Source organism: Platalea leucorodia (genome assembly GCF_965183815.1).
Source record: "Platalea leucorodia genome assembly, chromosome: 19".
NCBI classification, from domain to species: domain Eukaryota; kingdom Metazoa; phylum Chordata; class Aves; order Pelecaniformes; family Threskiornithidae; genus Platalea; species Platalea leucorodia.
Window position 1 is genome coordinate 2,020,266 of NC_138841.1, and position 24,561 is coordinate 2,044,826.

General features: G+C 51.7%; 1 protein-coding gene across 3 annotated transcripts in view; it reads left to right on the top strand.

The window, feature by feature from the left end:
* NFASC (neurofascin) overlaps window positions 1–24,561 on the top strand; it is a gene marked incomplete at its 5' end in the record, with an annotated part of 53,869 nt that overhangs the window by 6,880 nt on the left and 22,428 nt on the right. The window contains 19 exons of one of the 3 annotated variants that reach the window (XM_082330032.1): window positions 1,492–1,542; window positions 6,557–6,668; window positions 7,343–7,527; window positions 7,937–8,068; window positions 8,382–8,525; window positions 8,927–9,038; window positions 9,138–9,304; window positions 9,855–10,002; window positions 10,636–10,760; window positions 11,685–11,720; window positions 12,522–12,623; window positions 12,722–12,919; window positions 13,887–13,957; window positions 14,582–14,804; window positions 16,929–17,044; window positions 18,259–18,463; window positions 20,402–20,524; window positions 21,147–21,320; window positions 23,338–23,373. In XM_082330032.1, coding sequence (XP_082186158.1) covers window positions 1,492–1,542; window positions 6,557–6,668; window positions 7,343–7,527; window positions 7,937–8,068; window positions 8,382–8,525; window positions 8,927–9,038; window positions 9,138–9,304; window positions 9,855–10,002; window positions 10,636–10,760; window positions 11,685–11,720; window positions 12,522–12,623; window positions 12,722–12,919; window positions 13,887–13,957; window positions 14,582–14,804; window positions 16,929–17,044; window positions 18,259–18,463; window positions 20,402–20,524; window positions 21,147–21,320; window positions 23,338–23,373 — 2,460 coding nt within the window. Of the gene's footprint in view, window positions 1–1,491; window positions 1,543–6,556; window positions 6,669–7,342; window positions 7,528–7,936; window positions 8,069–8,381; window positions 8,526–8,926; window positions 9,039–9,137; window positions 9,305–9,854; window positions 10,003–10,635; window positions 10,761–11,684; window positions 11,721–12,521; window positions 12,624–12,721; window positions 12,920–13,886; window positions 13,958–14,581; window positions 14,805–16,928; window positions 17,045–18,258; window positions 18,464–20,401; window positions 20,525–21,146; window positions 21,325–23,337; window positions 23,374–24,561 lie in introns of all 3 variants that reach the window. The other 2 variants (XM_082330034.1, XM_082330033.1) reach the window with 2 other exon arrangements.

A 24,561-nucleotide genomic window follows, 5' to 3' on the forward strand; every position in this document is an offset into this window, starting at 1 on the left:
AAATTAGTGTGAGCTGGAGAAATTCTGGCAAACAAAGATCTGTGGTCATTTGAGCCTTCAAAGGCTTTAGCCTGCCATATTTGTCAATCTATAGAAAAAATGTGGAAGAAATCCTGGAAGATTTCTGGGCAGACAGATGCAGGCTCCCTCTCCTGCTGCACTCAGATGCCACCGGACCGTTTTGCTCCCAGGCTGTGTGGAACTGGCTCCCAGTTACACTGGACCCTCTCTTTAAGTTTTCCTTTAGAAATGCCTGCTGCGTTATCAGATGCAAATGCCACCCCATGAGCTCCCCACAGGCCCTTATAATTAAAGAACTGAGGCTCTAATTTCTCAGCTGTTACGATACAAAAAATTCTTTATACCTACAGTGTTCAAAGGAGACGAGCTTGTATTTGTCTCAAGCTGTTCAATCGTCTCAGCCTTAAGCCATGAGCATTGGCTGTCCTTAACAAAAAGTTCACCAGCTGCTGAAGGATCACGGCATGGGGGTGCCGTGCCCTTGGAGGCAAAAAGAGAAAAATGCAAAGGCTTGGGGAGCGATACACCCGTGCCTTTCCCTGCAGAGCGTTTCTCTGGTGTATCCAGGCTCAGGTAGCTCTCGGGCATCTGCTGGGCTCTCTTAACCCCCTTGCACAGAGTCACGGCCTGTGGCTGGTGACTTACGGCTCAGGGCAACGACTGTATGGTAGCCAGCATGGGCTCTCCCATCTGCTGTGGGGCAGACGATGCCGTAACGCGGCCGTGCCGCGTCCTGGTGGAAGGCAGGGCGTCCTCACAGGCCAGAAGGGTGTTTGGGTGCCGCATCCCCGGCCCCGCGGGGCGCGGGGGCTCTTAGCTTTCTTCTTCGAGTGCAGGCGGTGGCTGGCGGTGGCTGTCGATAAAGGAGAGCAGCCTGTTGTTGAAGAGCTGGTATTTTGCATGTCACACAATCTACTTTCATTACCTTAATTGAAGGGATTTATAGCAGATTATGCTTTTAGTGCCTAATTGTTATTATTATTTTTATTTGTTCATCTTCTCCACGCCTTTCTGCATCGTTACGCTGCTGCCTAGCTGTGTCCGACATGCTTTATGCTGGAAGAAGTAGCTGGAATATGTTTCCCTCAGAGCCAAGAAACTGAGAGAAAAAACATTTTCTTCTCCAAATTGAACTGTTTTTTTTTTTTCCCCAAAGATGCAAATGTCTTTATACCGAAAAGAAAAACACTTCAAGGAAATGTTTATGATACAATTTTCATACATTTATTTGTCTTCTCATCTTGTAGGAGGAAAACAGCCCTCTTTCCCTCTCCTTTATTGCTGTGTTATGTTGTTTGTCCCGAAAGGCAGCTGTGCTCAGAGTGCTTTTGTATCCCTGCTGTTGCCTGTCCGCATCGCTCTTGTGTTTTTGGAAGTTATTTTGATTTCTGTCCCCCGTCCCCCCGCTCCGCCTGTCCCCCCGCCCGCTTCGTGGCACTCGGTACGCTCACAGTCTTTTGTTTATTGCAGAGAAACCCCATAACGAAACGTCTTTACGAAATCACACTGACATGTACAGTGGTGAGTCAACGCTGGCTTCTGGAGACCCTCACGATTTAACCCCCTTCTGCCTAACCTGACTTATCTCCCGCGCTAACCGGGCAGCGAGCGGCCGCGGCCGCAGCGTCGCCTGCCCCTCGTCCGTGCCCACGCACCCCTCTGTGTGCCCGCGGCCCCGTTCGCGGGCTACAGCCTCAACTTTGCAAAACCGGGTGTGACGAAAGAGCCAAACAGCGACAAAATCCCCTCAAAGTTTTCACAATTTAAAATTATTGAGTTTTAAGCTAATTAACTTGATACGCGGAGCTCAGCTTGAGAGGCATTTGGATTAATAGGATCTGGCCCACGTGAAAAGTCTGCGTGGCTGAGTGAGCCCAGCTTGCTCCCTCGCCGGAGAGGTGGCTGGTCCTCAGCAAAGGCTCGTGATTTACAGATGAGACCCACCATCCCTCTTCTCTCTGTCTTCAGAAAGAGCATCCATTGTATTTGCGGCTAAACACAGGCAGCGACTGGGAGGGGGGAAAAAAAAAAAAAGAAAAAAAAAGGAGTATCTGGTTTTCTCAAAAGCTGGGTGCTTTGTTTCTTTGTGGTGAGGTTGTACATGTGTCGGATGCTTTCGGGAGGCTCTTGCCCTTTGTCTGGGCAGGGAGATTGCCTCCGGAGCCTGCGTTTGCTGGGAGAAGCCCGTCCCAAACTCATAAATTATGCTTCAGACAGAAAACCGCGCGGCTCCCTGGGGCACGATCGGCGGCCTGAGAATAGATTGGAAGTGTCAGGGACGTGATGGGATAATGCGGGCAGAGCTGGGCAGCAGCGGGGGTTTGTAGGGGAGCAGGGAGAGGGGGCTGTTTGCGGGCAACGCTGAGAGCGCAGGCACTGCCAGGGATGCAAACTCCTCGCCAGAGACCACCGCGGTGTCTGATTGCCCCAAGGCCAGGCGCTGTCCGGGGCAGGATTTGCTTTCTGCCCCTCTTGCTGCTGACGGGGAGCGGGGCTGTGCGGCAGCGGGGTGGGGGCAGCCCCCGCGATGCCCCGTGCTGGTCCCCGGCTGTGCCCTGCAGCGAAATCCCACTCAGCTTCCAGCCCGGAGCCACGGCTCGCTTTGTGCCTTGCGCAACCCAGGGCACGTTTTCTTCTTCCACGGGGACTTTTGGGGACAAGGAGGGCTTTTGCCAGCTAAGAGCAGAGAGGGTTGGAGTGTGAGAAGAGGAGGATGGGCCAGGCGAGGGCACGCGGTTGGGCGTCCCTGGCGAGAGCCCTCTCGTGCCGGCGGGCAGCCCTTCCCCACCGAGGGAGCCGGGGCGCTGGCATCTCACCGGCAGCCGGGAGTGGGAGGTTTTGGGGGATGCTGGAGAGCTGGGGAAGGCTCCGCAGACGAGCCACCCTCGGAGGAAGCACTGGTGGCAGCAAATGGGCTGGGCGTAGTCTGGAAATATTTGTAGAAATGGCCGTGAAAGGGGATTGCCAGCAAAATTAGCTTCAATGGGAACTGCGTAAACTGCATCACACCTCAACTAGGGGTGAGCGGGAGGAGATGCCTCCGTCGCAGGCACGCAGGGCCAGGGACCAAAGAGAAATCCAGTGTAAATGTATCTTGGACCTCAGCAGCATAAATGATGTTTGCGTTTCAAAGAGAATGCCTTCGCGCTGGCTGGGCACCATTTCTGTGTTCACAGCCCTCGCCCGATCAGGAGGGAAAGTCACCGTGGTGGTCGTGGGCTTCTCGATCTCCCGCTGCACGTCTTCGTTCAGGGAGAAGGGATGCTTAATAGTCACTTGGTTAGGAAAATGAGATCTTACCTGCACAGTCTTACAGGTTTCTCCAGATTTCTAGTCACAGGTGCATAGGATAAACTGCCTGCTATTCACACTCTCTGGATTATTTGCACTTAAAGTCTCCTGGAACGTTTTATGGGTCTGGCGGATTCAAATCACCCGCTCACGCCCCTGTGCAAATCTGAGCTCCAAACCAACAATTTCTTAATAGTTAATGAACTGGTAAACAAATTCTTACCCTCGGCCTTTTTTTCTTTCTGCTAACCCCATGTTTCTCCCTGGAATGACCTGTCTGGCTGTGCTGGCCGCTGGAGCCAGCTGCAGCGAAGCAAGGAGTTTAGGGGCAGGGCAGTGGGGAAGAGGGACATCGGTCTCCCAAGTATTTTAGGGGTTTGGGAGACTTGAGGCTCTCAGCCCCTGTATCTTGGGGTGCTGGTCCCTACGGTACGGGCTCGGCTCCAGAGCCAGCTGGCAAAGGGCTCTGCAGAGCTTGCAGGGAAGCTCGACGGGACGGGCGGCACGGGGCTGGGCCGGGGGTGCGCGGCGGAGCAGCGGGAGGCTGCGAGCCCCCTTCCCTGCCGGTCTGCGATGGATGTGCCCGAGCTGCCCGCGGGGACGTGGGACCTGCTGGCGCGGAGCTGGGGCGCGAGCGCTTTGTGGGACACTTGGCCCAAACTGCACTCGAGGGCCAGGCTGATCGCGGGCGATGCAGCCGAGCCCTTCTCCCCGCGGCTCGTAGCGGGTGCGGTGATTGCCTTGCTTGATTGCCTAGGCAAACTGTCTGCAGCTATGAGGGAGAAATGATCTAAAAGAATTAATTGAGTATTTTATTAGCAGAAGTTTCTCACCTTTTTTTAAAATAGAAATGAAAGTCTGTTTTGTTCTTTTTTTTGTTTTCTTTTTTTTTTTTTTTTAATTTTGGCAAACCCGCGGGATGTTTTAAAGCTGGCTAGCTGTGCAGGAGGCGAACAGATGGGATGTGTCTGGATGTGCATATTCCTATTACCGCCTCTCAGTAGAAATGCAAGTTGATGTACAATTTTGAAATGCCGTCAGGTCAGGGCTGCGGGGAGGGGGCACTCGGCTGCTGCGGGGTGAGCAGTGCCTGCTCCTGGGGTATCCCGCTCACCGCTGAGCGGGTCCAGTTTCACAGAGGCGGGGACAACAGCAGCAATATATTGGAAGCAGAGTCTATTTTTGAGCAGAAATAAATCGCCATGGGATTTATTTTTCCAGTTCTGTTCCATCCAAACAGATGAGTGAGACGTTGCTATTTGTCTGACAGCTTCCAGCTGTAGCTGCCGCAAGTTCAGAGCTGGAACGGTACCTCTGCCTGGGAGAATTTCCGGCTGCTCCCTATTATAAATAGCAAAATATTTATTAGTAGTGCTGTACTAAGGCAAAAAGCTTATCAGCTATGCAGTATTGTTGTTAGGTTTATTAAACGAGTGGATAGGATACTAATTTATCTCCCTTATTTTTAATTTTCATCATTAATATATGGCTCGTAAAATTTGGCTTGCACTGCTGCTTATCTCTTCTAGTTATGCCCAGGGCTCCTGAGCAAATGGGTTCACTGTGGGAGTGAAACGTACAGCCTGTTCAAACAGGCTGCAGATCGTTGGCTAATAAAAGCCAACATTGGCTTATAAAATAATATCCCACTCTCCTAATCACGTGAGAAGAGAGAAGTTCTCGAGTCTGGCCGGAGGTGTGGGAGCTGTTGATAAGCACTGGCTTTAACCCCAGCCCTGGCTCTGCCATCGCCCCGCGGAGCCCCGGCATGGGCTGGCTGGTTTTAACCAGGAACGGGATCCTCTCCAGGAGCAGGCAAGCGACCAGCGGCGTGTGCCTGCCCAGAGAACCGGCCCTTCAGGATAAGGTCACGATTTGCCTGCCCTGGTAATCCATTAATCAAATAATTGACTAACCCGCTGACGAGCACACGCGGGCCGGTAACCTGCGGGTGCGGGGGAGCGGGGGGATGCGCGTGTGGCCGTGCTCCGGCAGATGTGGAGTCGTTTCAGAGGCACGGTTTAACTCCTGGCGTGGTTTTTTTTCCCCCTTGTGAGCCTGGTCCCAGAGTTCCCTAAGGCAGGCTGACGGGAGCTCCCAGAACAGCCCCTGCCCTCTCTCCCCTCCTTCTTCCCAGCCCTTTTCCCTTACCAGAGCTCAGGTGGAGGCTTCCCAAATAGACGGGGGCATCCCCGAAGCCCCACGGCGCCGGGCACGCCTGGCTGCCTCCTGCGCGCTGAGCGAACGAAGCTGTCAGGGCAGCAGGAGAGGGCTTGGTCTGCAGCCCGAGATCCTGCTCCGGCACTGGGGCGGGCTCTCCCCACGGATCGCTTCGGTGTTTGTAGACACCCTGTGCCAACCCTGGCCATTCTGTCCCCTTTCCTAATCTCATAACCTCCATCTCTGCTACTGCTGCTTTCAAGCCCATCTCATCCTGTTTTGTCCTCACTGATCTAGATCTAGTTTAATAATTCCACTTATTAATGGAATTTATTCCATTAATAATTAATTTTTTCCCCTACAAAGAGACCTTCGCTGTGTGTATCTGTAGAGAGTTGTCTCGTGTCTTCCCCTGGTTTTCTCCTGTTAAACTTTCCTGTCCAGTCCTGAAATTTGTCATTTTGGTCGCTAAGTTGTTCCTTTCCAAAGGGCACTGTCCTTCCAGGCCCGCAGCTCCTCGTAAGGATGGGAAACCTCCTTGGTGCTGCTAGAGCCCCAGAGAGCGCCGGGCTCCTCCGTATTCTGGAGGTCTCTGTGGCCAAGCGGCGCAGTTGTCCAAGTAAACCCTTCCTGTGCCCATTTGTTCCTTTTGTCCCTCATTACATGTTCTGTCCATCAGTATTTCTACATCTCATCCGATTTCAGCCCATTTCTTTGTGCCAGAGGCAGGGGTGGGCAGGAAAGGCGCTGCCCTGGCGGGAGCCGATGGTGCGGGAGCTCTCCTGATGCACCATCCCTGCGGCTCGGCTCCCTCTGCCCATCCTCTGCTGCTTCTTTACCCCCCCGCCTGCCAAGCATCCTCTCTCCCCCCCTTTTTTTTTCACTTTAAAAATTACCTTGAGCCCTTCTCTACTTTCCAGGTACATTTCTGGGTGAGTTCAGTACCCCAGGCTTCGCCGGGAACTTGACAGCTTCCCCCCATGTATTTCTGGCCCTGTGTGTGCCCTCCCAGTTGCTGTGGCAAAGGAGAGTTTAAAAGCACTTTGTTTTGTGTGTTTGTTTTTTTCTCTCCTGCTGATTTCAGCCCGAGGGATTACGGAAACAACCCCCAGCTTCATGTATCCCTACGGGACCTCAAGCAGTCAGATGGTGCTCAGAGGGGTGGACCTCTTGCTGGAGTGCATTGCTTCAGGAGTGTACGTACCGCTTCCCGGCTGCCGGAGACGGGGAGAGGGGGGTCCCCAGCCGTCCCCGCTGGGATGGCCCGGGACCGAGATGCTGAATCACCAGTGGAAATACCTCTGGCTAGGAAAAGGGATTGTTCCCTTCCTTCTAGCTGCTATTGACAATACTCTCATAACCTACTTGAAGCATAAGAGCATGGCGCAAACAGGAGAGCTGAGTTTTGCGGCACTGTTCAGAGAAGCAGGTCTCTTCAGATACTTGCTGCCGAGGATAATTCCCCACTGGCTTGTCCTTAGAGCTATTTGCAAATCTCCTGGATGCTCCTCACCACCCTGTATAAACTGCGGGTGAGGACATTTGTGGTCCATGTGCCTGCAGAAGCAGCCTGGGCTCAGGGTCAGACTTTGGCAGCGCTCCTGGGGCGTGCTGCCTGGTGCTGCCTGCACACGCTGCCAGATCAGGGCTCTGCAGCCCCAAGCGCCAGGCGTGAGATGGACCCCGCTCCTGATCAGCTGGTGATGGTCGGGGTCCTGGTTTAGGGGCTCTGGTAGGAAGGAGGGTGGCCCGGCAGTTGGATCAGCCCTTCTCCCTGGGCGCGAGTGGTTCCGAGTGCAGGATTATCAGCTGGTTTTTAGGAGTAATTTTCTTGTCTTGCAAAAGCATTTATCTTCTCCCCTCTCCTTAGACCAGCACCAGACATCATGTGGTACAAGAAAGGAGGAGAGCTCCCAGCAGGCAAAACCAAGCTGGAAAACTTTAACAAGGCTCTTCGTATCTCCAACGTCTCCGAGGAAGACTCCGGGGAGTATTTCTGCTTGGCATCGAACAAGATGGGCAGCATCCGCCACACGATCTCGGTGAGAGTGAAGGGTACGTCATCTTTACCTTGCCATCTTTTTTACCTTCGCAACCAGCAGCTGAGGGGACACGCACGGGAGGGGATGCTCCGAGTTGTTGAAAGGGGGAGCGGGGGCTTTCGGCGGGGGCTGTCGCTGTATCCAGCCATGCTTGCTCCTTGTCCAAACTGACCTAAAAGCAGTGCGAGGTGTGATCTCAGCTGGTGTAACTCAGCAGAGCTTCACTGACATAAATGGTTGCAGTTTTGTGCAAAACAGGAGGATCGTGGCCAAAGAGGGGGGACGAGGGCTCCCCACTCTCACCGCACCCAAAAAGCCCACTCGAGAGGACGGTGTTTTCATGTTCAGCGGTGTGCAGGCAGGGAGGGGGGTTTGGAGGAGTACTGCTGCGTTTATAACTGGTGCGTCGGTGTATTTTAAAGCTGCTCCATACTGGTTGGATGAACCCCAAAACCTCATTCTGGCCCCTGGTGAGGATGGCAGGCTGGTGTGTCGAGCCAACGGGAACCCCAAGCCTGCGATACAGTGGCTGGTGAACGGCGAGCCTATAGAAGGTGAGCAAGGCAGAATCCGTACCTCCTTTACAAAAAGCCTCGCCAAGGATCTCGTGGCTGACCATGAGAGCCAGAGCTGCTGTCGGGGTGCCAGGCACCCCGCTGAGCGGTGTGCGTGGGCTCCGGCATCGCAGCACGTAAACCACCTGCTTGTCTGAGACAGGGCCAGCTGAACCGTGTCTTTGTAGGCTGGGGAGGTCACGTACCATCGTCTGGTGTTATCTGGGCTGAGACAGAAAGATGCGTAATGATATTGAGAGTCTTGTGAATTTTAATTTAAAATTTAGTTTAAAGAGTGCTCTCTGTTTTGAAGCTTCTCCCCCCAACCCGAGCCGAGAGGTGTCTGGAGACACCATTGTGTTTCGAGATACCCAGATCGGCAGCAGTGCTGTGTACCAATGCAACGCGTCCAACGAGCACGGCTACCTTCTCGCCAATGCCTTTGTCAGCGTCCTGGGTAAGTCCTTATGGAAGGTGAACACCCTATGCTCAAGTTTTCCCTGCAAGAGTTCTCTATTTGCGTTCCTCTTTGTTGTTAGCTACTCTGAGGCTAATGCACAGAGGTACGTGACCTCTGCAACAGGGCTTTGGAGCAGAAGTCCATTGCCATGGACCTGCAAAGCCAGGCAAGGCTGAGCAAGTCCTGTTGGCGCCAAGATGTAAGCTGATTGATGTAGCGAGGCTGGAAAGGGAAGGAGGGATGAGAGGGAATGGAGAAGCTCTACTGAGTCTTGAAAGTGCCAACAAGGAAGAGTGAACAAACGAGAAGGGAAGGTGGATGAAGACTGGAAAGGGAGCACGCAGTCTGGAAACTGGTTTCTTTTCTTTCTCAATAGCTGTTATTTTTGCTGTTTGCAGACGTGCCTCCGCGGATACTGGCCCCCCGCAATCAGCTCATCAAGGTGATTCAAAACAACAGGACCCGACTCGACTGCCCCTTCTTTGGCTCGCCGATCCCCACCCTGAGATGGTAAGAGCTGCAGCGCGTCCCCTGCCAGTCCGGAGGGGGTGGGAAGGGGAGGTTTCCTCCTCTTTCTTCCCTTACAACAGCACTTTGTGGTGTTGTGAGGTTTAAGAACGGCCAGGGGAACACGCTGGACGGAGGAAACTACAAGGCACATGAGAACGGGAGCTTGGAGATGAACATGGCTCGGAAGGAGGACCAGGGCATCTACACTTGTGTTGCTACCAACATCCTGGGTAAAGCGGAGGCCCAGGTTCGCCTGGAGGTCAAAGGTAGGGGCACGAAGGGCTTTAGGTCAAAATGGTCTCTTGGATCTTCTGAATCTTGCAGCAGAAATAACATTTTAGGTTAAGGGAGGGTTGGTTGTGCGCTCCAGCAGTCTGTCAGCAGGACAGGCACTACAGAATTTGGAGCTGGAATCCAGAAAATGGTTGAGATTCCCTTTTAATGTCGGAAAACACCAATGCTGTGGATACACTGAAGCTGTAGAAAGGCTTGGTGTGGGTATTGAGCTGTGAGATGCCATAAGCAACGCAAAAAGAAATACAAAGTGTTCCTCAGGGTTAACTGATGGCAATAAAACATCTTCTGAATCAAATTTCCACTGTTCAGCAAAACTGATTGCTGACTCAGAAAACTGGGCATTTTTTAAAGAGTCAGCATAAATTAATGGCTTGTTAAATGAATTTATTTGCAAGCATTTGTATCAGAGACAGTTCACTATAGCAAGCTGTCCTTTCCAAGTAACGCCGCTCTTCATTGAGCTCCTGAGCTAAGACCCAGCAGTTTGGTGCTTAACGCTTTCGTTCTGACTTCGTGCAGACCCAACCCGGATCGTGAGAGGCCCAGAAGATCAGGTGGTGAAGAGGGGCTCCATGCCTCGCCTCCACTGCCGCGTAAAGCACGACCCCACGCTGAAGCTCACGGTCACCTGGCTGAAAGACGATGCACCCCTGTACATTGGAAACAGGTCTGGGTATAACAGTTTCGTGGGTCTTCTCTCCCAGGATTGTTGGACTTCTAAAGAACGTTTCAGGAGTCACCAGGGATAGTATGGATAAACGCTGAGTTCCCATCTAGGCAACGTTTGCTGTTCTGGATACTTTCAATGTTACTAGCTTCTTCCAACAGACATTGCCTAGCAATTAAAATTGACTTATCAGTAAATCAAGACTTTGACTATAGGTTTTATTTACAGATATTTTAGGACATCTTGATAAAGCGAGTGGGTCAATAACAAGCTACTTCACAATTAATGCTTATCTGCTGTGAGCGGTACAGTTGTCATTTCCTTTCCATAGCTGAGTCCCTTCTCGTGGAGTGAGATCTGATCACGGGACGCGAGCCAGCCGGAGGTCAGCCTGTTTTCCTATAAGTGTGATTATTCCAGATATAAACCAGAGCACATTCGCTGATTCCTCAGGAAATGAGGTTTCCAAGAATAACTCAACACATCCTTAGCTGATAAAATCTTCAGACCAGAGATGTACTCCTGTTTGGTTTGGGCTTTTTTATGTATTTCATCAGAGAACAGTCAGGCCTCCATCCTGGTGCCCAATGTGCTTAGGCACAGTTGTGTGATTATCGCTCTTATCCCTTTAAGGATGAAGAAAGAAGATGATGGTCTGACAATATATGGCGTGGCTGAAAAGGACCAAGGGGATTACACCTGCGTAGCTAGCACGGAGCTGGACAAGGACTCAGCTAAAGCGTACCTCACCGTACTAGGTAAAGCTGTCCTCCCAACCTACCGACGCAGAGCTAAGTGCTTTATTTTTAATACAACAGACTGACTTCAAGGTCAAACTGAAAGGGTGATCTGCGATCACAGAACCGTCCTCTGAAGCAGAGATGCTCAGGGAGATGCTGGCAGGGCGGTTGTTCGTTGCTGCAGGACTCGGCAAGGACGTGCTGCCTAATCTCAGTCTCAGACAATGGCATTGAATTTGAGTCGAAGGAAACTTGCATTTGAGACCAAAAAAAAAAAGAGTAGTTATTACACACAGCTAAAAATATCCAAATGTGGATGTTGAAGGTCTGTGAGAACAGCCCTAAATTTGCAAGTGAATTTAACTGAATGTCAGGCTGCTGAGCAACACTGGAAACCAGGGGGTGAGGGAGCCACTCCCAGCCTTGCAGGTCCCCTTTTCAATGTGGGGAGTGACAAACCTAAACCCATTCCCCATTCCCATTTACGTACACTGCGAGATCTACTGGCAAAACACAGATTTATCGGTCCCTGCTCTTGGCCACCTCAGATCTTGCTGCGTTCACGGGAGTGCCCCAGCCTGCCAGCGCCGCTGGCGTAGACCCGCAAAACCCTGCAAAAGTCAGAGTGCAATAGGAATCTCGTATCCCTAATAATTTGACTGAGCTTGATTTATTTCCCTTCCTTTTCCCCTAATAGCTAATTAACTCTATAGCAGGCTGATGTTTCCCCTTTGCCGTGCACTAGAAGTATGAATAAAGGTGTGCAGGGCGTGCCTGGAGGTCCCTGGGGGAAGGACGTACCTCCTCTGGTCCCCAGGCAGGGTCGGATCCTTCTCAAATGTGTAACTGCGTGTGTAACTTTATATTTGCCAGGTGCTCCTTTGGCCACCCAAGCTTAATGACTAAACTAACATCGTTAACAACCAATGTCTTACCTTGCAGCTGTCCCTGCTAACCGTTTGAGGGACTTACCGAAAGGTAATCATCACTAATTCATTGGGTTTATTTTATTTTGTAAATTGCTTTTGTTTTGCCTTGCCAATAACGCCAACAGAAAATCTAGGCGTAGCGGTTGAAAAAGCTGGGAGCTGACGCTTCCAAGTCCTGTCCACGTTGTCCTCGAAAGCCCATCCAGATGGCCGTGGGTAGAAAGGTCCCGTGTCACAGCATTTCGTGTCCCACAGCGCCAGTTCTTGAGTGCAAGAATCCCCTTACCCATACCTGGAAATGGGGAGCTCTGATGGGAGGCAAAAAATCACACTGAATCCCTTGACCTTTGCCTGGATTAAGTTATTCCCGTTACTGTTATTGCATGAGCTGGTTCTGTGCGACCATGTGGGCTGTGACCAGAGAAAGAAACCAGAATTGTGCCCAGAGCATTTCTAACAAGTCTGTATTTTCACTGAGGCTTTGTGTCCTTTCTGTTCTATTTGTTTGCATTTATTTTTCGGACAGCTGCGTGTAGTTTGTTGTAAGATCATATATCCCCCTGCCAAGCCACTGCATCGTGCTTCCACCACCAGATAACATCAGTTGTACAGGGAGCAGGTAGGGTTTCAAGGCAAGGCACAATTAGTGTGTGAGCACATTTGTATTTAAAAAATTGCACTGGTCCACCAAGAGCTGCAGGACGTGAATTGTGCCACAGAGCACGTGTCCTCCCACGGGTCTGGACTAAGACCCAGCCAGGGCTTCCCCTCCCGGGAGAAGGGATGGGAACTGGGACTCCCAGCTCCTTGGATGATCCCAGCCTAATTTGTCTCGTTACTTGGCCAACAGAACGCCCCGACCGGCCCCGTGACTTGGAGCTGACAGACCTGGCCGAGAGGAGCGTGCGGCTGACGTGGATTCCCGGAGATGACAATAACAGCCCCATCACAGGTCAGCTGCCGGACCCTCCCGCTTTCTTCTGCACGGTGGAGGGAAAACTTTCCTTGTGAGCTGAGCCCTTAACCCCACCTCTCCATCCTCTCCCGCAGACTACATTGTCCAGTTTGAGGAGGACCGGTTCCAACCTGGCATGTGGCATAACCACTCCCGGTACCCCGGGAGCGTCAACTCGGCCGTCCTGAGCCTCTCTCCTTATGTCAACTACCAGTTTCGGGTGATTGCGGTGAACGACGTGGGCAGCAGCCTGCCCAGCGTGCCCTCCGAACGATACCAGACCAACGGGGCACGTGAGTACCGTCCACCCGCTCCATCTTGCTGCGGTGACTTGACGTTGTTCTTAGCATCTGGGCACCGCTCTCCATGTAGACTCGTGACGTATGGTCACAGCTCCTATAGCAGAAACAGATTTACACAGGTGAGGGAATGAGCTGGTCCATGTATGTGCTGGGGTGTAACTTTATATATCACATCCTCAGGCCTATGACTGAGATTCTGCAGAGCGGCAAAACTCAAATGGAAAGATTTACGCAAAGGTCCCTCCAGCAGAATCTGCTGAAGGAAAGCCTGGGTTCACCTTACAAAGAAGCTTTCTAAAGAAAGTCTTTCATCCCTTCTGACCACAGGAAGCTCAGAAGTCTCTTGGAAAATTAGACTCAAGTGTAAACAGGCCACGAGCAAAAGGCATTTTGTTCCAAAACTGCTAATTCATTGTCCACTGCTAGGGCTGGCCAGGAGCCCAGATCGATGCAGGAGTAAAGTGTGCTCCAGTCCACGACCAAGACTCGGGTCTTCAGTTTGTGTGCCCAGTGCTTTGTACGTTGTAGAATACTTGGGAAAATTCACAGGAGGAATTCATAAGCAGCTTAGTAGTTTTGCTGCATTTCTTAATTTAACCATTGCAGAGACACTTCTGCAATATCTGCTGGCATCTAGTGTTGGCTTTCGGCATTACTCTTCTTGTTTCAGATTCAAAAGTGTCAGCCTCGGCTCCTGGGGTTGCTTCACAATGGCTGTCTTTCAAAGATTTAGGACATTTTGGAAAAAAAAAAGAGGCTCCTAAATAAATGGCCTGGTTTTCAAGAGTGCTGAGAGTCTCATGTTCCATTAACCTGAATGGGAACTTCTGGAAAAATCAGGGCATTAACTTCTGTCTTGGAAGTACTTTTGGCTTGCACAGTAAAGGGTTTTTAACCACTCAAATGGTCGTTTTTCAACATTATAAACTGCGTTTTTTTTTTCCAATGTGAATTTCAGGTCCTGAAATTAACCCAACAGGAGTTCAAGGTGCAGGGACCCAAAAAAACAACATGGAGATCACCTGGACGGTGAGTTCTTCTTTGATGCTTGACAGCCGCCCGGCATCTTACCATTACGGTCACAGATGCTAAGATGCAGAGAACTCGGCATCTCTAGCGTCTGTGTTGCACCACACAGAATACCATAACCTTAATGATCCATCCTGAAGGAAATAAAAAGCAGAAGATGCAACTACAAGGGAGGCCATTGTTAGTGCCTAGAAGAAGGTTTGTGATAAAAACAATAGTTTGTAACTACGTAAGCCAAAGAAAAGATTCTGGATCACAGATACGGGTTAGGGAGGATGCTCAGAGAAGCTGATGTATAGGGCTTACAGACCAGCTCTTGCTTTTTTCTTCGTGGACCAGCAGGTGTCATCCACAAATAAGCCAGCATCTGTAAGGAGGATAGCAATTGCAGTGGGAGCATGGACTGAATATAAGGATATGGTTCTTGGTCCTGCCTTGGATCTGGAGGGCAAGGACTGGGTATGTCTCTCTCTGGGGACAAAAGTATTGACCTCCTTTGAGATTCGCTGATGGAGCATGAAATAAGAACCAGCTGCCGAACAGAACTTTTGAGAGCTCCACGGCAGAGAAATAGAGTTGCTCTTTCTCCTTCTCACTTCCTTTTTTCTGTTTTGGTCCATTAAGCCTCTGAATGCAACTCAAGCTTATGGGCCCAACCTCAGGTACATCGTGAGATGGAGGCGAAGGGACCCCCGAGGGAGCTGGTACAATGAGACGGTGAAGGCACCAAGGCATGTCGTCTGGAACACGCCCATCTACGTCCCCTACGAGATCAAAGTGCAAGCAGAGAACGACTTTGGTAGAGCGCCAGAGCCTGACACCGTCATCGGCTATTCAGGCGAAGATTGTGAGTATTTTCTCAGCCAGAGATCGTAAGTGTTTCAGAAGGGCAGGATCCCACCCAAGGTCAGTGGGTTGGCACCTGTGCCCAGGACATGTTCATAGCACTGCTTGATTTGGCACAAAAATCCAGTTCCAAGCGTTGGAAGAAAGAGGCTTGGCCATTAGATTCTCTTCTGGGCTCTGCCTGCAGTTGCCTGCATGACCCAAAAGTCACTCAGCCTCTCCCTTGCTCTCTGTAATACCCTGATAACACTCTGAGCGTGGAGGACAGCAAGATTTCATTTCGGATGAGCTCTGGCTGTATTCCAATAAACCACATTCAATTTTTTGCCCCTGACATCTGCAGAGCACCAAGTTCATCTCTGATGAGAGGTGCTACGCATGGCCAAAAGGGCCCTGGTTCGTCCTGGACTGGATTCTTGGGCCTCTCTGATAAGGCCCCAGCTAAGCCCCAGCTTGGGCTCCTGTTTGCAACACACCATTGGCTCAGCTTATCTTTCTTTAAAACTCTCCACCTGGTCATGCAGAACAGCGGCCAGCTGCTTTAACTCTCTTTTCACCTTCTTTCTGGGGTACTGGTATCACCTCCTGTGCCTGTTGCATCCAAGACTCTGAACTACGATTATCCTTCTCCTGTTAGGATAATGTGGTTTGCTGCCAACAGCTTTCTTTTTAAAGAAATATATATTAGTTCCTTGCATTGCAGCATCGGTGGGGGTCCCTGGCTGTGGGACTTAAGACTCACCAAGAAGTAAGGTAGATAAGCCAGCTAACCACCCATCACTCTAGGCTTGAAGTCAAGGGGGCACAAACTGGGCACAGCAATTGCAAGAAAATCTGCAATCTTGGTGCTGAGAGAGCGCGCACGACACATCCTCCGCCTGGGCACCTTCTCCCAGAGGAGACAGGGCAACGGGAAGGAAAACGGGCAGAAACGGTGGGAGTGAGGGTAAGAGCTGAGCGCTGGAAGCAAAGCTGGACCTAGCTGAGAGGCTGTTACTGGGAAAGCTCCACAAACACCTGACTGCACCGTCGTCTCTGCATTACCTGTCGGTGCACTACCGGGGTGGGTTTTTTTTTCTAGTTTCAGTTGAAAACTTGGGCAATAATTTTGAGTTTTGGGAGGATGTGAATGAGCCTGCACATGTGTGCTTTACAGGGAGGTAAACCAGGGAGACCAAAGCTCTCGCATCACACCCCAGACACAAATGTGTTCCTGCCTGTATCCCAAGGGGTGGGACAAGTTAAAAAACAAACCAAAAACAAGTTAAAAACCAAAACAAACCAAAACCCCTGCCTTGCCATGTCTGAATTGCTTCACAAATAACTGCAGCTTTCTACATACAAGCAGGTGACTTGTAAAGAGGAGGTAAAAAACCTACCTGGATCAACAGCAGGTTCTGGCCAAATTCAGATTAACAGATGTGGAAATAACAGGCAGTTTTGTAACCCTCGGGTCTAGCCGTGGCCAGCCAGCTGCAGCCGGAGCGGGCTGGGTTTGCCCTCGGCAGAGTCACGCTGTGCTACCCTGCGCTCGGAGACGGAGCGGGGCCAGACCCCGTCCTCGCTGCTAACGTCATCTCTTGCAGCAGCGTGTAGGAAGCCCTGCGATTAACTCGATCACGAATATTCTCGTGCTGGCTGGCTGAGTGAAATATGGGTTTTTTTCCCCTCTTTCCTGTGGAAGCACTGCTAAAAAAACAATAGTCAGCTTTTAAAGCATGCATGGCAGGGAGAAAGTGAGGGGGACGGAGGTAAGTGATGCTGTTCTGTGTATTTGCAGGGTCATAGGGTCTGCTCATCCCAAACGAGAGCAGCCAGAAAGCTGAGAGTTGGCCTGATGCTCCTGTTTTCTGTTATCAAGTTTGTAAATCCTCAGAAATTGAATTTAAGGAGGGAGAGAAGGAGATGATTATTCCCATGAAAGCGCTGCTGGCAGACAGGGCCGGCCGGGGTGCCAGCAGACGGCAGAGCCAGCGCGCAGGGCCGCTGCTCGTCCGCTTTGCAGCAGCAGCAGAACCACGGCAAGGGCGAGGGGGGCAGAGGGGCGTCCGTCCGTCTGTCCGTCTGACCTCCAGGGCACTGCTGGGTGCCTAACGTACACTCTGCTTTATCCCTGAACGCTCAGATCCCAAGGCTGCGCCTACAGATGTTAGGATAAGAGTGTTAAACAGCACTGCCATTGCTCTGACCTGGACCCGGGTGCACCTGGACACCATCCAGGGACAGCTCAAGGAGTACAGAGTGAGCAAAACCAACTCCCTTCCGCACTGACCATTAATACAGCTAACCTCACAAGCCGGGGCGGCCCCGGTGACGGAGCTGCCTGCGATGGGGATGACAGAAAACTCTCCTCCGGCCATCGGGACCCTTTTGGAGCAGCACCAGAAATGAAGGGCCTTGGTTTGCTCTTTGTGGTGCCTGGACGGGGCTGGGGACATCTTCTGCTGCTCCCCCAGGGCTTGGTGCTGGGCTGGCCCTTCCCAGTGCCTGCCTGCAGGATCTGGGGTGCCCAGACAAAGCGAGCGGGGCTGCCCTTGTGCACCCAGAGAGGGGCTTGGGGTGGTCCTGCCCATGCAGCGAGGCGTCTCCGGGCTCTAGAGCTGCCCAGACCCACAGGCTGGCTGGCTCTGGGGGGAACGGCCTCAGACAGGTACAAACAGGCTAGTTTTTGTGTCATCCCCAAAGTACCTACACTGTCTTTTAATGAACGCCAACCCCTGCAAAGCCTAAACCCAGCGGTTCGTACTAACTGGCAACTAAAGACAGCATGGATCCTGTTTGTGTGTTTACTGCTAAGGTAAAATACCAGTGTTTCTGTACAGAGGATAGACCCTGTTCAAAACAAGTAAAAGTCTGGACAGAGCCCCTTCTATCAGAGTTTAAGAGGTTACCAAAAGTGCGTGTCCTGCAGACAGTTATAACATTTCAAATCCGATAATCCGCTCGGCATAAAGAAAGCTCCCTGGGTACTGCTTCCATTTTTTTCTGCCTCTGCTCTGTCATTCTGGTCTATTTTCTGAATGAATCTTATTTCTGCATGAAATAAGATTTACAGTCGGGACTTCAAATGGGAGACTTTCCAAGCTCAGACTTTGCTTTGTGCCTGGACACGTCCCACCTTTCCTTGTCCACCGCTACGGTGCTGATCTGGGTGGAAAGGGAGAGTCACTCGCTGCCGAGCGCTCGGCAGCCAGAAACGGCTCTTTGTAGTCTGAGCTTAGCTGGTTTTGCTCTGTGACCTTTGGTAGGCACCTAACCCCTCGCTCAGCCTCTTCCTCGGGTAACACCGCTGGCCTGCCTCGCTGGGGGGACGTGGAGCTTCAGTAATTGCTCTACAAGGCTTCTGCAGCTGAGGGCTGCTCTTTGGAAAGGCGAAGTTTTGCTGTGCTTTGTTAATGAAAAATCAATTGCACTTAAATGGGAAAAGCTTCACTTGCCATGCATGTTTCTTGAAGGCCTATTTCTGGAGAGACAGTAGTTTGCTGAAGAACCTGTGGGTCTCCAAAAAACGGCAGTATGTGAGTTTTCCTGGAGACCGAAACCGGGGCATAGTGTCCCGGCTGTTTCCTTACAGCAACTACAAGCTTGAGATGGTTGTAACCAACGGGAGAGGAGATGGGCCACGCAGTGAAGTTAAGGAGTTCCCCACACCAGAAGGAGGTACGTTCCCGGGGGCTCTGCAGGCACCCGTCCCTCGGGCGCGCGCTGGGAGAGGTTTGGGCTCCGCAGAGCGGAGCGGGAGCTGCACCGCTCTGCGGCAGAGCCGCGATGCTGCTGGGGAGATGCGTAGGGACAATTTTTAGCTGAGCCTGGGCAGCGTCTTCTGGGCAGCATCACTGTCACACGGCACTGCTGCACGCCTTCGTCACCGCGGGGTAGGTGACATCTCTGCAGCTACACCTAGAGCGAACTACTGGCGCTGTCTCATCAATCGAAAAATCCCCGTCAGGTGCTTTGAACACAGCAGCAAGTAGCTCTTAGGCTGAACAAGGGAAATGTTTGCAAAGCCCCTTCAGAGGCACAGCACCGCGCCCTTGATTTGCTGCCTGACCTGCAAATGTCACCGCACCTCCCCGTGCCGCGGGTCGGTGAAACGGGAGTGAACATATTCATCTTGCTCGGTAAAAGGCAGTAAAATCTCTGTAAGACCTGAGTACTTCTGTTCTAAAAGGATGTCACCAACACCCCTGACAGGCTTTTAAGGCGAGAGCGCCTCATTCTTCTGTTTAAAGAGCTTGTGTCAAGGATGAACTTGAGATTTTAATTTTCTTGCTGTCACAGGAGCTATTTATAGACACACCAATAACTTTTTGTTGGAGCTGCACTTTCAGTGGCTGGTAATGAATCTTCCTATAGCACAGATGTTTTTGGCACAGCATGTTACAAAAGTACAAGAGGAGAAAACAGAGGCTGGAAGCAAATCCTGTCTCCACTAACACAAAATAGGATGGGGTCTTCCTCTCTCTGTTCATCCTATTCCTGCTGTACAGGAACAGCATCTCTCGGTCCTGTCTCTTTCTTCCTTAACGTTTTCTTGGATGCTGTCACCATTTTCTAAGGATTTTCTGTTGACCAGCCATAAGTAAGCTTGCTTACGGAGGAGGGACTGGGTTCCAGTAGGGCGGTTTTGCAGCCAGGTGCGTTCTGGTGGGGTGCTTACCTGGGCGCCAGAGGCACGGAGCTCTCGGGGTGGCTCTGCGCGTACGCCGGTGGCACTGACCGGCACGATTATAGCAGGTTACACTCTTGTCATAAGCAAACTGCTGGTTTGTATTTTCCTGTACCACTAAGCAATTTTATTGACTATATAGTGATGTTCAGGAGATTGAATGATATTCTGAAAAACTTCTGTTTACAAAGAAAAAAAATCGCTGATCTCTCAGATCAGAGAGCCAAGTTCTTTCCCCAGCCAAGGCACCGCAATTATGAGTAAACCAGGAGAATGATTTAATTCAAGAATGCTTTCCTTCCTTTACTAGCTTTGAATAAGCAGTCACAAAAGCAGCCATTCCTCGGGGTAAGGACCACTGTATACGTGCACCAGCTCCCTGTTACAGGTCTCTAGGCATTAATAACGCAAAGACGCTTTGCAGTAAGAGAAGCTGCTCTACTATTTTTCACCGTTCCAACAGACAAATAGATGAGATGTAAACGTTGGGCTGGATGGGGGCTGTAAACAAGACCAGTAAAGTACGTGTACAACATAGAGACGTGGGACTTGAGCTGTGTGACAGCTCCGCTTCACGGCCGTAGCATCTTCTGCGGGGGCCGCAGCGAGCGCTGCGCTGGAGGGCAGCGGTACCCACGAGCGCAGCGTGCACGGGGCTGCCGGGGCTGGGCTTGCATGCAGAGCTGCTCTGGTTTCTGCTCCCTGCATACACGCTGCTGAAAACCCTGGGCTGGCGCATGGTGTCTGGCACAGATTCTTGTTCAGTCCGTTTCTGACCTTTAGCGTGTGTGTGGTATCTGCGTCTGTGTGCATTTATGAGTGCCTTGAGTGTATCAGTCAGCCTGTGATGTATACAGTGTTGTAAGGTATGTTATCTTGTATGTTTTCTCTTCTTTCCCTCTCCTTCCCGGTCCCATCCTCCTCCCAAGTGCCCAGCTCCCCCAGGTATTTAAGAATCCGACAGCCAAATCTGGAAAGCATCAATCTGGAGTGGGATCACCCAGAGCATCCCAATGGAGTCCTCACAGGATACAACCTTAGATATCAAGCCTGTACGTTCTACATCTTATCTTCTTAGTGACAATAATTATGTCATTAGATTCCTTGCTGCTAATTACCTCCTCACCTGGCACAGAAAGCTCTCCGTAAGGAACTGGAGGCTTTAATCACAAGATGAGACCTGCTGGTGTCAGAGGAGTCCTGGAGCAGGGCTGGGCAGCTGCAGTTAACCAGGCAGGGTTGTGGATGCTCAGCACTTCTCCAGACTCGACCATTGAAGGGAAATAAGTTTGATCTCTGATTTTAAAAGACCTTTAAGCACAGCCTGAGTAGTTTATGTGCTCGCTCAAATGCAAGCTCCCGGCTGTGTAAGACCTGCTGCCTGGAGCGCAGCACGATGCCTGGGGCGGTGCAGCCTCCTCTGAGACCCTGGCACTCGTGCCATGCCCTTCCTTGACCACCTCTCCAGCCCTGAATGTCCCCGCTAGCAGGTCCCCCAGCCAGCAAGTCACCAGCTGCCCTAGATAAAGTATATTTAACAGCAGCTATAGCTCTGCGCACACGTGGCCCCACGCGGACTGCAGGTCCGGTCCCGGAGCCGAGGTGATGAGCTAGATGGCACAGTGTGTTTCTGAAACAAGGCTGAAGCCACCACGACCTGCCTTTCCTCCCCAGTTAACGGATCCAAAACAGGCCGAACCCTGGTAGAGAACTTCTCTCCCAACCAGACAAGGTTCACCCTGCAGAGGACAGACCCCATCTCGCGCTATCGCTTCTTCCTGCGCGCACGGACCCAGGTGGGAGAAGGAGAAACCATAGTGGAGGAGTCGCCAGCCCTGCTGAACGAAGGTATGTGCAGCAGCAACAGCTTCTGGCTTTGCTGAGGGGTTGGGGGGTGACGGTACATGTATCAGCCCAAAACCGCAGGTCAGAGAAGCAAGTGGTCGCAGAGTAACCAGTACAAGACAGTAACTGGTGTACAGCTGCTATCTACTGCAGAGAGAGAGACAGGGGACTGACCAGGACCGAGTACTGCAGCAGAAATGCTACAGAGGAGACGGGGGGAACCGTCCTGTGCTCTCGGGAACCGTCTTGCTGACCCCCAAGTAGTTCGTGTTCCTCACGTGCCCCCGGAGCAGGAGAGCATCTTGCTCTCATCTTGCAAAGGTGAAGCTCTAATCCGCCCCCCCGCAGTCTCCGTATGAGCTAAATAAGGGGCAGATGGGGGTGATTTTTACGTGGCTCGAAGGGGGTGCAGCAGCTGCATCCTTGGGGCAGTGAACCCCCGGCAGGGGCTACGGTGCCACTTCCCAGTCACCCCATAACCAGCAGCTGACCTGACCCTCAGAGCAAAGCCCCAGCTCCCAGATTCATAATAAGATAAAATGCCCATTGTGGGCCATTCATCAAACTAAGTGAAAGTTCAGGAGCCCTGAGGGAACGCGGGGAGACAAAAGCTGGCTCTTTCCTTTCTTTAGCATTTGCTAAAAGACCTACGATTTGGTTAGCGCTCTGGTTTAATGGGGTTTTTGTCTCCTTTCCTCCACCTACTCCTTCCCAACTAATGGCTCTGAGTAGGAAAAGTAATTCCTACCGATGATCCAGTGGAAATGAAATGCCTCCTGACACCTCTTAGGTGGGCTCCAGCATCCCTAATTGGCGTGACAGGATGGGAGACGGGGCTGCATATGCTACGGCAAAAAAATCAGCTAAGTTACACCCTGGCAAAGAGGAGAGGGGGCATGTCATTGCTTTAAAAAGGAGCCTTGCTGAACAAACAGAGCACAGGGATCGGATTGAAGTTGTCGGTGCTGACAGTCAATAGTTCTAGTTGTTTCATATACGTTTGTTTCTATATGCTGAGAACAGTGACTGTTAGGAGAGCGCAGGTAAATAACAGCCATAACCAACGGCTGTTGTATATTGCTTCACTGCTTTGCATCAGGGCACAGCAGGTACGGCGTCCGCCGGCGCGACGAGGTAAGGTTCCCTGGCCGCGGGGCCGGGGACGCGGACGGGCGGTGACACCCAGCGCTCCCCGGCCGCCCCTGCCGAGGGGACGAGCTGCTGCCGCTTAGCCAGAGGACAAAGCGATGGCCGTTAAGCAGCAAGAAAAATTAGAGAGTCAAATCCCAGTCTGAAGTTACAGAAATATGGCAAAGTTTGACCTCAAAACGTGAGACCCTGAGGTACAACACGACATAGGCGGGTTCTGCCAGTGACAGGCATGTAAGTACAATTAGCAGCTCTAAATGCCCACGTTGATATGAAGGTACCTGCTGTAAAGCTATGCGAAAGATGAGTTTGGAATGAAAAAAAGCAGATTAAGAAAATTAAACCCATTAATGCATTCAGAGGTTGTTTTCTGCTTGCCAGACTCATTCACCTGAGACGTTCAACTAAAATACATCTCCCTGATGTTCTGCACCACAGGCTCCAACCCACACAAGGCAGGACGAGCACTGATGTTAGAATTACACTAGAAAAAAAATAAGGAGAAATTCAGAGTGTCAAAACCAGTCCTTGCTGGGATTAGATATAAGCACCTGCTTAAGGACTTTGCTTAATTGATACCACTGGCATCTCTGCTGCGGAGCTGGGGTGTGTTTAACTGGTGATCTCCATCTCCCAGGGCCGTCCCTGCTCTCTCTGCCCTGTGCAAGTGGCTCTGATGCACAGGAGGGCGACGGGTTGCAGCTAATGCATTTATTCCCTCTCTCTCAAGTCGCTGCTGACTGTGTGCAAGTGGTCCCGAGTCTCCTGTTGGTGTGTTCTGGCTGTTTTATATATTCCTCTGTTTTCTCTTCCCTTCTCTTCTATGCTCTCTTCGTATTCCCCTCTCTATCCTTGGCGCTGCCCTCTGAAGCCACGCCAACCCCAGGTACCGTACCAGCCGGAGGAGGTAACAGGCATGGGGCAAGGCTCACTCCACGCTCGCTTGGGTGTGCTGGCAATTAAGCATGCACTCCATTAACCCTTTCAATGGGAAGGTGAAGTGTCAGGAGTCTAAATTGGACATATGAAACGGCAGCAGGTAAAAACGAAGCCCCACAGGCAGCAGGGACTAGGGCAGGCTCCATAGCGGGGGTCTGCAAAGATTAAAATATCTCTGAGCGGGGCTTAACAGCCTCCCAGATGCCTAATGATAGCCAAACCCAGCAAACACTGCAGCTGCCGCAGACTGTACAAGCAGAAATGAGAGTCAAGGCGCCCTATTAAAGAGGTTTTTAATCCCAGGTCTGCACAAAGCCCTCTCCCTTATTAAGGCTCAACATCCCTGCCCTGCGAAATACAGAACATTTACTAGCCCTCCCCGACTCCGTGGTGCCTGCCCGTGCTCTGCCCTGCAGTATTTCAGCTGCATTTTTGCACCCCGGAGCCTGCGCTGTTGCTGCTGGAGCAGCCGCCTCCCTCGGCCGCGCAGGTCGGCGTTGCAGCGTACGGGCACCACGAGCCACGCAACCCCCCGGCTCTTTCAGGGCTGCCAGGGCTTTCGTACAGCAGAATCCTTTTGTTTCCAGGTGCCCATTGAAAGGGTTAAGGACAATGTTTGTGCCACAGCTGTGCATGTCTGCATGCGAGGCTATTGCTGGCTTTGCCCTGGATTGCGAATTTCCACAGCAGCGTTGAAGCAGAGAGAAACCTTTTCTTGTAACGGGGCGGGGGCAGCATCTCTACCTGCTTTCAAGGAAACCCAAATCCTCAGTTACCCAGTGTCAACCCTGCAAAGTCCAAAGCATAAGCACAACTTCTGGTTGCCCAATGAAGGACACCCGCCTCTTACAAAAGCCGCAGACGTGACTTTCCCCCTCGCCCGCTTTGAGCCGCTGTTTCAGCGGCGGGGACAGCCCTGCGGCCGAGCTCAGAAGGGGGCAAGCGGCAGCGCTGGGGACTGCGGCCGGCCAAAACGGCCCCCGAGCGCTGCAGAAAAGCTTTTGGTCTGGAGCAACAGCCCTCGTCTGCCCTGCACCCAGGGCTCTGTAAGAGGTCGTGCTTTGCCTTCGCTCCTCCCAGGGAGGAACAGCTTCTTAGGGAAGACTCTTCCCAAGTGATACAAGTGCAGGACCTGCTCTCTGCACCTGTAGGTTTT